Genomic DNA, 13,664 nt, shown 5'->3' on the forward strand with positions numbered 1-13,664 from the left:
GGGGGGACAAAGGCAGAGACGGTGCCCAACAGGCTACAACTCTACGACAAAGCTGCTGGTCGGCCTGGAAGCCTCCGGTCCGAGGCCCTGGGATTGCTGCAGGCACCACGTGCTGGCAGCCGCTGGCATTAGTTACTGCAATTAGCACCCCCTGCACCAACAGCGCCCCACGAACGGCGGGGAACGATGCCCAAGCACCCTGGGTGCGCTGGGGAGCAAGAGTGGGGACCCGGCCTGTTGGGGCACAGCATTCCTTACCCGGTCCCGCGGCTGCAGGGCACACAGGTGGGGGATGGTCGCTCCCCACCCCCCAACCCCCACCCCGTGCCAGCTCGCAGCCCTGGGAGCCCGTGGCCGGGAGGGCCTGGCGGCCTCAGCGTGCACCTTGGCGGCCTTACCTGTCAGGGCCTTACCTGTCCCGGCACCTCCTCGTACACGGTCTCCTCCGTGTAGTACTGCAAACAGAGTGCAGAGCGGGCGTGAGAGCGCAGCAGGCGGCCCCGTCCTGTGCCCGCGGCCGGGCGCCTCCCGTGCCTCCCGCGGGGAAGGGGCAGCATCCAAGCCCGGGTGATGTGGGGGGCTGGGGGTCCCCAGAGGGCTGCCGGCCTGGGCGGGATGCCCAGGCGCATAGTTAATGGGCGGCAATTGCCCCCGAGGCCAGGGAACCTCTCCCAGGAGCCAGGGCCGGGTGGTGGCCAGGCGGCGGGACAAGCCCGTGGCCGCGGGCTGCGCAGGAAGGACCTCGGGGCCATGCACGGCGACCAACAGGACGGCAGGCTGGGAACGAGGGCGGCAGGGAGAGGATGGCCAGCGGGACGCAGCACCCAGACCACCCTCGCCCCCAAGGCCGCCTGATGGCCCTGCGGGGCGCGGAGACGGAGCCCCGGGGACGAGGGCGGCAGGGACCCTGTGGCACGAGGTGCCCGACCTGAGGTCAGAGCCACTCCGTCCCGCTCCTGGTGTCACCACCCACGGCAGGAGCAGGTGCGGTCGGGTGGCCACAAACTCGGGGGCCACAGTCTCGGCCCCGCCACCGAGGCCCCCGGGACAGGCACGGGCCCCTCGGCTCGCTCTCCCAGGCCTCACAGTGCACCTTGTTCTAGGCTTCACATGTCCCTTCTCTGCCACCGACACAGACACTCGGGGGGAGGGGAAAGCTGAGGACCAGCCCCCCGGCAGCCGGGGTCCCACCTGCCCCCCGGGTCAGGGAACTGCTCCAAGTTACTTGGCTTTTGCCCCGAGGCCACCGGCTCTAGCCCATCGGCAGGGACTCGCCCCAGGTCCCCGTCTCGTGCTTCCCCTGCTCCCCCACCGTTTAACCTCAACCCCAATAGCCATCTGGGTTCCCAGGCAGAGCCAGAGATTCCCCGGCTCCTGCGGGACACGGGGCTCCTCCTGGACGGGCTCAGCTCTCGCCACATGGGAAATTGCATTTGGCCGCTTAGGGGCGGCTGTTTGGTGGGGAGCCACAGAGAACCCCGTCTCTGGCCACACAAAGCATCGTCAGGGACTTGAGAAGGGACATTACATGAAAGTGAATGATTCACAACTATTTTGGATTTTCTTAGCACCCAGGGAAAAGCAGTCCTTTGGTAGCTGTCCAACTTTACCTTTGTGGGGCTCTCGCCCTTGGCAGATGTAGCTTAGAAATAAGCTTATAAAAAAAGCAACATTACCTAAATGGTTGGCATTAACTTACATGCCAAATCCCACTTTTTTTTTTTTTTTTTAGAGCTATGCCCCTAATTGGTTAGTGCATACTTGCTTCTTTTCCTTTCCATCCAAATTTAGGCTTCAGTCAAGAGGGATAGTATGATTTTATTTAGACGTGCAAGACCCCTAAAAGATAGGTTTTTAAAGCTAGTTCCTGGTTTTGAACTCTCCCCTGTCCATCTTCCCAGATTTGCCACCATTCCAGTCTCCGTGACATCTTTTCTGAGGTCAGGGAGACCTTGGGTGAACACTCCCTGGCAGGAAGTCTAGCAGGTCAGCAACTGCTGGTCAGACCCAGCAGCAGTAATAGGAACAAAATGGCAAGGATGAGATGCCTAAAAATAGCCCCTTCCATTCTTATGGCATCTAGTTAAATCAAGTCTAATACCGAGGACAACTTCCAATGACCACTGAACGCCGTTATTTTAAGAAAAACAAGGGGTTTTTTTTTTGTTTTTTTCTTTTTGTTTTGTTTTTTTTAAGTTGAAGGCTAAAAAGTATTACTGGCATTACTACCGGAGGGAAGGCAATTTGATTTAGAACTGTGTCATCGCTTAATCGTGATTATTCTGACCCATAGGGACATATGTAAAATGCCCACTAGGGACATTGAACATGGAAAATGTGGCCTTTGGCATTTAAGCCAGAGAGGTTCATTGTTATGCTGTAGGAGATTCATTCTGTGTTTCCTTCCTGAATCCTTTGGCAATAAAAAATGACTTTAATTTCTCTTAATCTAAATATAGTCTGGTCACTAAAATCATCTTCCAAAGACAAATTTTGGCACAGTCATTTGAAATTTGGTTCAGAATTCCATTCTGAGGAGAAAGCACAGATTTTCAAGACTGCCTCCAAGCACTTGAGGCCCTTGGAGATTTTCATACGTTTGGATCATCATTAATTGTAAATTATCAAGCACTTTCAGATTCAGTGGGAATATATTAATATGGCTTGTAGCCCCCAAGCCTTGAGGTTCTAGAACGTGAAGCTGAAGGCAAGAGGTGAAGGAAAAACTGTAACATGATAAAAATAAAGTTTCATAAAATAACTATAAAATAAACAACTAACAGCTTTGTCAAATGTGTCAGATGTCCACAAATAACCTGGAGGAAATTTTTTGAGATGTCCACTTTTTATTTTCCCCCTCAAAAAAACTTAAAAGCAAAAGGTAGTCTTGTTCCCTTAGGTAAGTATGATGGGAGTTGGTCGGAAAGCGTGGTTCCAGATGTCACTTGTGAGCATGATCAGCTCGTATTTCCAGGTGTGGGCACATTTCCATATATGCAAATTCTCCCCTATGCCCAGAATCTGGTAGATTATTCTGAACATTTAATCCATATCATGCTGTAGGTCATCAGCTGGTTGAAGCAAAGAGGAAGTAGCCCCTTTTCCCCTATTGCTATGTGGAAACTGAAATACAGAGTTTTCAGGACTTTCCCTTATCTCCTCTGTCCCTTGGATCAGAAGGGCTGGCAGGTGGGGAGAAAGGTAGTTTTAGAAGACAAAGTAAAACCTGCCTTTACCCCACGCCATGTTCTTTGGAGAGTTTTAAAAAAGGCAGAAGTGGGAAACAGCGCTATTTCTTTTCAGTTCTAAATCCCACATAATTACAGTGAAACTGAACATAAAATATTCCCTCCTCACGCTCTCCTAACGATGCTTTGTGAAGTCATAATAGATTTTGCAAAGGACTGATTCACCTACAGTGCGGCTTTGGTTGTCGCCACATCAAACACTTGGCTGTCAGAGGCCGTTTTTGTCATCTTACCTCCACCACCTCCTCATATTCTTCGTCATCTGCCATTTTCCCGGAGTAGGGGTGGCACCTACAGACTTCTCAGGTTGCAGACAAATGAGAAATACATTAGAATCTGCCCCTCGGACTGATCAGAACATCAGAACAACAGAACTTAAGACGTGGCCGCGCTACACATCCATCGCTCCTGGTGGGCTAAGCGAGAGGGGGGATCCGAGCAGGTGTAAGAACTCGGGCCCCAGGGCCTTTCTCCGGACCCTCAGCCACATGCGGGGGGCGAGGGGGTGTCCAGCTCCACCAGCAGCTTAGCTCGCTGTGGGGAAGGAGGTGGAGGCGACAAAGCGAGAGGGTTTGGATCCAGAGAAATGCTATTTAAATTGCTAAATACTTGCCGAAAAAACACTTTTAAGCAAGAGTACTAGTTAAAGGGAGGTGGGCCCGGCTCCCAGAAGTCAGTTTTGGGCCCGCGCCGGGTGCTGCGAGGGTGCTATGGCCTCTGCCCCGCTCTCGCACCTGGATTGCACGCGGACAAGCAAATCTGTCAGTAGCTTTAAAAGAAAAACAGAAACCTCAAGGCGATGGGGTTATTCTTGTCCCAAACACCATTGGCTTCTATGGGTTTTTCTCTTCCGTGTCCGTGGCTCTTCCTCAAACCTGAAAAACAAGACACGTCTAAAGCGAGGCGGGACCGGGCCTTGGGGCCGAGCTGCTAATTCGGGAGCTGGGGAAGGGCCTCCGGGCCTCCGGGTTGTCGCCAGGGAATGGGACCTGCTCGATCAAAGCGGATGACGGCCCGGAGCAGCTGTCCCTTGTGTCGCCCGAAGCTATTTGCCCTGTAAACCAACACCAGCCCGGCTGCTAGGCTGGGAACCGCGCCCTTCTGCGGCGGAGGCCCAGGACGGATAAATATAGGAAGCCGGGACCCAGAGCCCTTTTCATACTCATATTTAGAGAAAATTAAAAAAGGCAAAAAAAATTTTAAGATTCTGTCTGTTAGGCGAGGAAGCCCACTGGGCCAAGCAAGCCGGGGCTCGCCAGGGCCCGAGGACGCCCACAGCACAGGCAGACGCCCGTGGGCCCGGGGCGGCAGGGCCACGGCCTCGAGGGTTTCGAGGTCTCGCAGGTCACGGTCTCGCCGCGGGCCTCCCCGGCCAGGACAGCGAACTGGAACTCCCTCCCAGGGAAGCTGCGGAACAGAACGCTCCAGCAAGAACAGAAGGAGAAGCAGTGCCAGCGGCCCTACCTGTCCTCCGCACCTCGACCTCCCCGGCAGCAAGGCCGCTCCCGACTCTCCCCTCCCGAGAGCCCCAGGCAGAGCCGGCCGTGCCCGCCCGTTATCACCGGCCGCCGCAGCCAATCACACCCGAGTCGCTCGAATTTCAGCAGCTAAATATACCGCGTGATCTTCTGAAAACCACCTGTTCACCAATTCCACCAAAGGAGAAAGGGTAGCAAACTGCTTGCCCAGAACTATTCGAAGGTGATGGAATTGCACTTCACTTCCAGCATCTGGGCCTCAAGTTTAGGTTGATCTGTCGTTCCCTGCAACCCTGCTTAATTCCACATTCGTGCAAAAGAATCTAGGATAAAATAAGCACGTCTTTGAGGGGCTGTGACCCTTCTGTGGCTGGTTTCCTGAGGTCACTTGTCCCACTTTCATGGAAGTAAACCTGCTCCCTCTTGTACAGCTCACCAGGTGAGCTACAGGTAAGCTACAGGCACAAGGAAGGAATAAAATCCATGAAACCCCAAGTTGGCAAAAACAATGTTTAAAATTGTGAAAAAAGACATGACAGTTGGAAATACTTGATGTGACCCTAGATAAGCTGGACGCAGAATGTAATTAGAATAGGCTCCATCCTTTTTCTGTTACTAGGCCAGAAGGGGATGCGGAGACCTCACCCGTTATCTTCTCCCTCCCTGGTCAGGCCGCCTGCTAGCAAGACTGAGCCGCCTTCCGATCTAACCGGGCTTCTGATTTTCAATTTAGTCCGGTGGCTTCTAGAGGCAGAGTGTGAACGCAAGCACAGAAGGGTTCAATTTTCAAACAGCAGAAGCAGATAAAATCTAAATCAGTCAATTACTAGGAGAAGGTAATACCTTATTAGGTGAGTCGAGTGTGTGACACCGAGTATAAAAATTACCCAGCAATTTTCCTTCTGAAGACAATTTTCACTGATTTAGTCTCTCTCTAAACCTCCGTACTAAAGCAAAACCCCTGTGGGTCACCGGTTTCTTGACATGGGTTTAAAATTAAACATGTTGTAATAGTTCTTTTTTAGCTAAACGTTAGGAAGCGTAGCCACATTTCAAACATATGTACCTCTCCGCCTTCTGTGATTCAGATGGTGGTAAATAAAATTGAACAGCATTTTTATCATATAAACCAATTAAACCTTGTTCACTTTCTATGTTCTCACAGGTTTTACGACCAAGGGATATGTGTGTAGTAGGACATCATTCCATTGGCAGATGTCAACTAGAACTGACTTACTCTTCATTTTGTTTTAAAAGATGGTGTTAAATTGGAAAAGAATTCAGGCCCATTTTCTTCTTTTTTTAAAATTATTTATTTATTTATTCATGAGAGACACAGAGAGAGAGGCACAGACCCAGGCAGAGGGAGAAGCAGGCCCCATGCTGGGAGCCCAACGTGGGACTTGATCCCGGGTCTCCAGGATCATGCTCTGGGCTGAAGGCGGCGCTAAACCGCCGAGCCACCTGGGCTGCCCTCAGGCCCATTTTCTATGACACATAGTATAAAGCCATATAAAGTAGAAAAATTAGCATAGACACTCGAATGCTAGCCTGGTACTCTGTCACCTAGGCATGAAAGAGCCAGTCTATATTTCTGTCCTATCTATGACCTTCCCTGTGGAAAAAAAATAAATGACCCCTGATTTATTGATGGGCTCTTATCACATGCCTTGCACGTAGTAAGTGCTCCGTAAATATTAGCTATTATTATTTTTATTATTATACTTAATATTTATTATTTTATTTGGTATATTATCTAGTTAATAATAATATTATTATTTAATAATTATAATCACCATTTTAAAATATTTTATATATTTATTTCAGACAGAGAGGGCGAACAAGGGGAGGGCAGAGGAAGAGGGAGAAACAGGCTCCCTGCTGAGCACTAAGGCCCAGGCGCACCTGAGCCAAAGGCAGACGCTGAACCGACTGAGCCACTCAGGAGTCCCTTATTATTACCATTTTACAACATTTTATTGGAGTCTTCATGCTTTACTCTGTATTAGACTGAAATATTGTGACACTTCTGAAATCAGACAGTAGTTTGTCCAGGAATTTATGAACCAATAGGAGTTGACGATAAGCCTACATAATTGACCCGGAGCAAGGCAGGGTGAGGTTAGGTGCCAGGAGCAGAGTTTCAGAGGACGCATCCCTAAACGTCAGACGACAGAAGTATCATGTCTGGGGACCAGAGCAGGCCTGACGTAGAAGATGGCACTGGAACAGAGCTTTTGTCTTTGCAGTTGCTTCTTCTTCTTCTTCTTCTTCTTTTTTTTTTTAAGATTTATTTGAGAGAGAGCGCGAGAGCAAGCACGTGCACAAGAGGGAGACCCAGAGGCAGAGAATCTCGTGCAGACTCCGTGCTGGGCGTGGAGCCCATCTCACAGCCCTGAGAGAAGAACCTGAGCCGAAATCAAGAGTCAGAGGCTGACCTGACCAAGCCACCCAGGTGCACCTGCTCTTGCAGTTCATTCTATTTTATATTATTTTAATCAAATCATATCTGCATATCATTTAAGAATCTAATAGTTTTTGTGAGGCTTGTTCCTAAATTGACGCCCCCTGTTCCCACCATTCCTCTAGTTTCTCCCTCCACGGAGACCATCGTTTTAACTCTTTTAGTTGAACCTTTCATTATTTATCTGTACACGTTTAACAAAACGTCTCTGTTACTCTTTTCTGGTATTTCTGAGATCTCACGGGCACTATCTGTTCAGTTCCCACCTCGGGATGTGAGGCTTTACAGCTCTTCCCTACGAACCCCCACTCTTACCAGACGCACGCCTCATCTCAGCCCAGCTTCCTCCCCAGCCATCCTCTCTACTTGTGGAACTCAGAATTCAATGCTTATGATTGGCAAAGGCTCTTCACAGAGGAACCCCATACACTAGGATTATTTTTCTTTTCCTGCACAAGAGTTTGTTTTTCTGCAAATTGGGATTTCTCTCCTTCTCTCTCTCTCTCTCTTTTCCCTTGGCTCAACTCTTCTAGACAAGCAATCCTCAACAGGACTTTCTGCAGCGCCGAGAACGTTCCATACCAGCGCCATCCACCACGGAAGCCACCAGCCACAAGGGGCTATTGAGCATTCAAAATGTGACTAATGTGACTGCAGAACTGAGTTATTCTGCTTTTTATTTAATCTAACCCTAAAAAACCACACATGGCTGGTGGTGGCGGCCCTGAACAGCGCAATTCCAGAGACGGATCACGACTATCTCACACCTTGTGTCCGACTCTGCTCTCAGGGTTTTCAGTGACCTCAGGCAGCAGGGCATCACGTACCCACCTCATCCTTGATCTCAGGGAGCCTTCCGTTCCGTGGGCCCTCGTTTCCTCTGTAGCTGATGCTCGGCCCTCATCTTGGTCCCCCCTTCACTGTCATTCTGGGGGATTATGTAGATGATAATATAAGAATAAAATCCCATTTCTTTAATGTTTATTGAGTATGTTCAACGTACCAAGGACTAGTCTCGGTGCTTCCTTCCCACAGCATCACTAGTTGACCAAGCAAGATACATGCTCCACTTCTTGCTTATTAACAAAACCACATTTTAGTTTGGCACAAAAATATCTTCATTTAAAAAATATGCTCCTCCTCAAATCCCTAAGAGTTAGGAGTAAACCATGTCACAGTTTTTCCAGTAAGATTGAAGTGTCAGTCTAGAGAATAAGGCTTCTAGGAAAGGTGCAGGCTTACTGTTGTGTAGGGCCGATCGGCTGGCATGTACGGTTCTCCTTTTGCCTTTCTTCCCTTCTCTGTGCCTAGAACCCGGGTGTAATGTCTGGGACACAGCAGCCACCTTGAGACTATGAGTAGGTTGTACAGCAAGAATGATAAAGCCAGAAGGAGACTTAGCCTTTAATGACTTCCTTAGTTCTTATATTTTGTGATTATTTTATAGCTTAATAAGTTTTGTATATGATTTTACAGATGATTATATTGTGATTATTTTAAATTACCCTACATTTTACATATTATTTTTTTCTATTTTGCACTTAACCAAATCCTAATGAAATGTATTATTTTTTCATGCTTATTGATCCCTTGCAACCTTCACTGTGTGTTGCCTGCCCACATCTCTTTTACATTATTTATAGGCATTCTTCATATACTATGGATATTAGCCATTTGTGTCTTGTAGACATTGTGAATATTTTCTCCGAGTTGTTTGTTGTATCTGTGGCCATAGAGATGTTTTAAATTTATTTGCGGTCAAATTTGGCAATCCCTTCTTTCCAGTTTTGACACTACCTATTGAATGAATTGAATTTGGAATTTGAATTTGAACTATTATTTTTGGCACCCATTGAAATAGCATGTATGTCTGTCTAGTGGCTTTCATGTTTTTTCCATTTTCTTTTTACTTTCTGGGTTTTTATTTTTTACTTTGATTGTGAGGCATAATAAACAGAGAACTATATAAATCTTATGTGTACAGTTTAGCAAATGATGGTAAAATAAGCATCCATATAATGACCACTCAGGTACAGAAAGGTCATTTCTATCCTGACCTTGATGGTAATTATTTCCTTGCTTTTATTTTTAGTTTTACCATGGCCTGAATGCATTGCTAAACAATATAGTTTTGTCTATTATTAAATTTTATATAATAGATTCATGCTATATGCAATTTTATAACTTCACTTTTTACTTACTATCATGTTTGTTGATTATTATTTTGTTGTTATTATTGTACAATATTCCACTGTATGACTACACTTCCGTTTACCCATTCTACTGTTGAGGCAGAATGGAGTATTTCCAGCTTTTGTCATTTAAGAACAAGATGAAATGAACAATCTCGCATGTGGATTCTGGTAGTTGTAAACAATTAAATGATGAGAGCATGTAAGTAAGAAGGAGTATGCTCATCTTCAACTTTAATAAACCATGCTACCTGCTTTCCAATATTGGTATCAATTTACATTCTCACCAGTTGTGTGCCCTTCTAACTTGGCTACCACTTGAGATAAAGCTTTCTAAATTTTGTCTATCTTGTAGGTGTGTAATGGCATCATCTTGTAGTGTTATTAATTTATTTTTCATCTTGTGGTCTTAATTTTGCAATTCTATGACTTGCTGGTAAAGTTGAACTCCTTTTCATATGTTTATTAGATATTTGGGCATTCTATCATTTTTTGAGAAGTGTCTGCTTAATTCTGTTGCCTATTTTTCTGTTAAGTCGCTGGCCTTTTGCTCACTCATCTATAAATCCTCTTTTTCCAGATAATAGTCCTTTGGTAGTTAATATGTGTTGTAAATATCCTCACCCTCTCTTTGTCTTTTTATTATTTTCATATTGGCATCTGATGAACAGGAGTTCTTAATTTTCATGTAGTCAACTTCATCAAGGTTCTCCTTTGTGACTAGGAGAGTAAAAATCCTTCTACCACAAGGTCATAAAGATATATATATTCTTCTAAAAGCCTGGACTTTTACCCTTCACATTTAAGTCTTTAATTTACCTGGAAATAATTATGTTCCTGGATATGATATGAACGAGAGGTTTTATTTTATTTTTTGCATGTGGATAGCCAATTGTGCCAACACCTTTTACTAAAAAAATCCATTATAGCTCTCTAGTATGTTTTGATATTTGTAGGGTAAGCTGCCCTCATTCTTCTAAGATTCACTTGGCTATTTATACTTTCATTCTTTTAGAAGTACTAAGAAATAGCTTATCGAGTTTCATGAAAATTATCCTTGGATTTTTTATGATTGCATTGAATTCATGGATTTATTTTGTAAGAATTGACACTTTCATACTTCAGTCTTGCCATCCAGATCCTTGTTTACATCCATCAGCAAAGTTTTATGTTTTCTTTATATAGATCTTGCACATTAAGCAGGACAAGTGAATTCCTAGGTATATTAAGCATTCATTTTCACTGTAAATAAATTCTTTTTTTGTTATTATTGATTTATCATTTGTTATTAACTTTTTCATGAAATTCATTAGGATTTTGAGAAAGGTGAATATAAATGTGGGTACTCAGTCAGCCATCTTGAATCCCAGGCATGGACATAGCATTTGGAGCAAATTTTGGGTAGGACTTGAAGAGCTGGAAATGACAGGACGAAGAGCATTCTAGGCTTATGGATAGTATGAGGAATCACATAAAGGGGGGAAAGTGTGTGGCATATTTGGGGAATGAAGATTAATCTGGTTTAGGTCAAGAAAGGAATATGTGGAGATGTAACGGAGGACTATAGAGTAGAAGCTCGGCTGTGGAGGACCCTGAATGCCTAGCTAGGCGGGAGAAAGTGATACAGACGGGCATTTCAAATTGCTCCTCTCTTCTACATGGTGTAGAGCTGTCAGTCACACATTAGCAGAGTGGAAATACATCACAAACATATATCGTACAGCATAGAATTAAACATACTCAATGTGGGACATGCAGACCCAGTAACACAGCAGGATATATAGATATGAATAAGAGCTTTCTCAAATTATCAAAACACCCAGGTGTTATCCACCTTCCAAAATCTATATTGAACCCAGTAAGTTTTACCAATGTTGCACACTCATCTAAATACTTGTACTTCTTCCTACTGATGTTGCCTAAGTCAGACACCACAAAAAACATGTAAACATGAAAGAGGGAGATTTTAAAATGCTGAATTACCCTATGACCCATTTCCCTGATTTCTTGTAGGACTTAGACATAGGCTTGTCTTCTGTGTGAGCTCTTATTAAGTTTTATTGCAGGAGAGTCCTGATTTTGAGGCAACATGTCTCTCAATCTCTGCCCTGGAATGAGAACAGGCAAGGATGTTTTGTGTGTTTTGCTTCTATTCTCCTTCTCCACAGTCTAATCTAAAATTGTTCTTTGAACCCACTATGTCTGGGATGCCTGGGTGGCTCAGCAGTTGAGCGCACCTGCCTTCTGCTAAGGGCGTGATCCCGGGATCCAGGATCGAGTCCCACATTGGGCTCCCTTTGGGGAGCCTCTCTCTCTCTGTTTCTCATGAATAAATAAAATCTTAAAAAAAAATGAACCCACTATACCAGTTATTCAATGGCTATGGAATAAATGATCAGAATCTACAACCTTTTGCCCATTGCCAGTGCTACTTCACAAATGAATGTGGCCTCAAAAATGCCAGCCTTAAACTGTGGACTTCTAAGGAGTTTCCAATAGATATAAACCAGCAAAGCTGATTATCTTGGGTGACTTTTAAGGCACAATTACCTCCAACTGTCCCCTCATACACAAATTGTATGTGAATATGTGCATGTGTGCCCATACATATGTGTGTACATGTGTGTGTGTCTGTGTGTTTCCCCAGGAAAAAAGACTTCCCAATTACTAGTTTGAATATATAAGTCTTTACATTGTTGTTAAAAATAAGGCCTAATGTTCAGAAATTATCCATGATGTCTATTTATGAATATATGCACGTGTATGTAAATGTGAACATAGAGGCAGCCACACAATTTACAACATAGAAGCTTCCTCTAGCTCAGATGATAGTTTTTAAAGTTGAATACATATTTCCGTGTGCATTGGATTTCATACAAACAGGTCTGGGGAGGAAGCTGTTGTTTTACTCCTAGGTAGCAAGAGAAGCTCTATAGAGGAGGTGGCATTTTATGAGGTCCTCTATATGACAAGCCAACCCACCTAGGCCATCTTTAGACAATGACTTACTAAATAGTTCTTTTTTAAAAAAAAATTGATTAAGTAGTTCTTAACGCTCTGCATGAATACTGAGCAGTCTGGAAATGCCTAACTCACTTGACAGAGTTTGAACTAACACCTAGCTCATCTTTCTGTCATTGTCAGAACAGATTGTTTTCCAAGGAAGAAAATGAAAATGAGAGTGTTTGTTGTTTTCGTGGTCGGTCACATAACAGTAGAGGTTGGACTGTTCAACAATATAGCAAACATGGGCAGGTAAATAGACGACCATTATCCCATCAATTCCCAGTTCAGTTTAGTCCCAGGAAGATCCCTAGCGTTCAGGTCTGTTGTTGAAATCCAGTTCATCCCAGACTGGACAGGCAAGCTGACCTATTGAATGTAAACGGTTTGGAAATCACCAAAAAACTGAGCCAATTCTATCCTTTCCAGTGGCCTAAGCTGTACCTTGGGGACAGCCAAGATGGCACTTTGGGCCTGAATTAAACAGACATCTTCAGATCCAAACTGAAGCCAACTTGCTAGACTTTTGCAATTATTATTTCGGTAGACAGCTGCCCAGAGTGGGCATGAGCTGGGACTTGCTTAAACTTGAGGACAGTTTTTTGTGAAAAGGAAGCCACGGTCCCTGGGTGGCTCAGTCTGTTGAGTGTCCAGCTCTTGGCTTTGGCTCAGGTCATGATCGCAGGCCATGAGATTGAGTTCCACGTCAGGCTTTGCACTCAGCAGGAAATCTGCTTGAGAATCTCATTCTCTTCCTCCGCTCCTCCCCACCCTCCCCTTGCTCTCTCAATAAATAAATAAATCTTTAAAAAAATAACAGAAGCCTGGCCCCATAAGGCCTCTTTGTGGCTTCCTTTCCCTATAAGTAAATAAGGGAGTCAGGACTGGCTTTTCCCAGTACAAGTTCCTGAGAATCATTAGTCTCACAGCTTGGTCCACGAGAAGAGGGTTCCATTGCCGACGGGTGTGGGAAATGCAGAGTGTGACAACCCTTCTCTGAGACGTGCAGGCACACTCACTTGTGACGGCTCCAAGGAGCAGAGCCACAAAGCGAAGAAAGAACCGTGTTGCCTTCTTTTTTCATCTGCATGACTAATACATGCCCACAGAACAGTGTCTTTAAGTAACATCAGTCAACTTCACCCCATAAAATACAGTTTGTGAATCCCTATGTGACTGCTTGTCCCATTGGCAACCTGGATCTGCCTTGGTCTAAACCCAAAGGCTTGGGGCGGCACAGAGAACGCTGGCACCCACGGCCGGGAAGGGCCTGTTTGCC

General features: G+C 45.4%; 1 protein-coding gene across 1 annotated transcript in view; it reads right to left on the reverse strand.

Moving 5' to 3' along the window:
* The window catches only part of NEB (nebulin), a 210,814-nt gene extending 205,996 nt beyond the window's left edge, over positions 1-4,818 (reverse strand). The window contains 4 exon segments of the mRNA XM_041739331.1: positions 414-455; positions 3,482-3,546; positions 4,039-4,123; positions 4,713-4,818. Coding sequence (XP_041595265.1) covers positions 414-455; positions 3,482-3,517 — 78 coding nt within the window. The 5' untranslated portion in view covers positions 3,518-3,546; positions 4,039-4,123; positions 4,713-4,818.
* Between the last annotated feature and the right edge of the window lie 8,846 nt (positions 4,819-13,664).

Source organism: Vulpes lagopus, chromosome 24 (genome assembly GCF_018345385.1).
Source record: "Vulpes lagopus strain Blue_001 chromosome 24, ASM1834538v1, whole genome shotgun sequence".
In the NCBI taxonomy this organism is placed as follows: Eukaryota; Metazoa; Chordata; class Mammalia; order Carnivora; family Canidae; genus Vulpes; species Vulpes lagopus.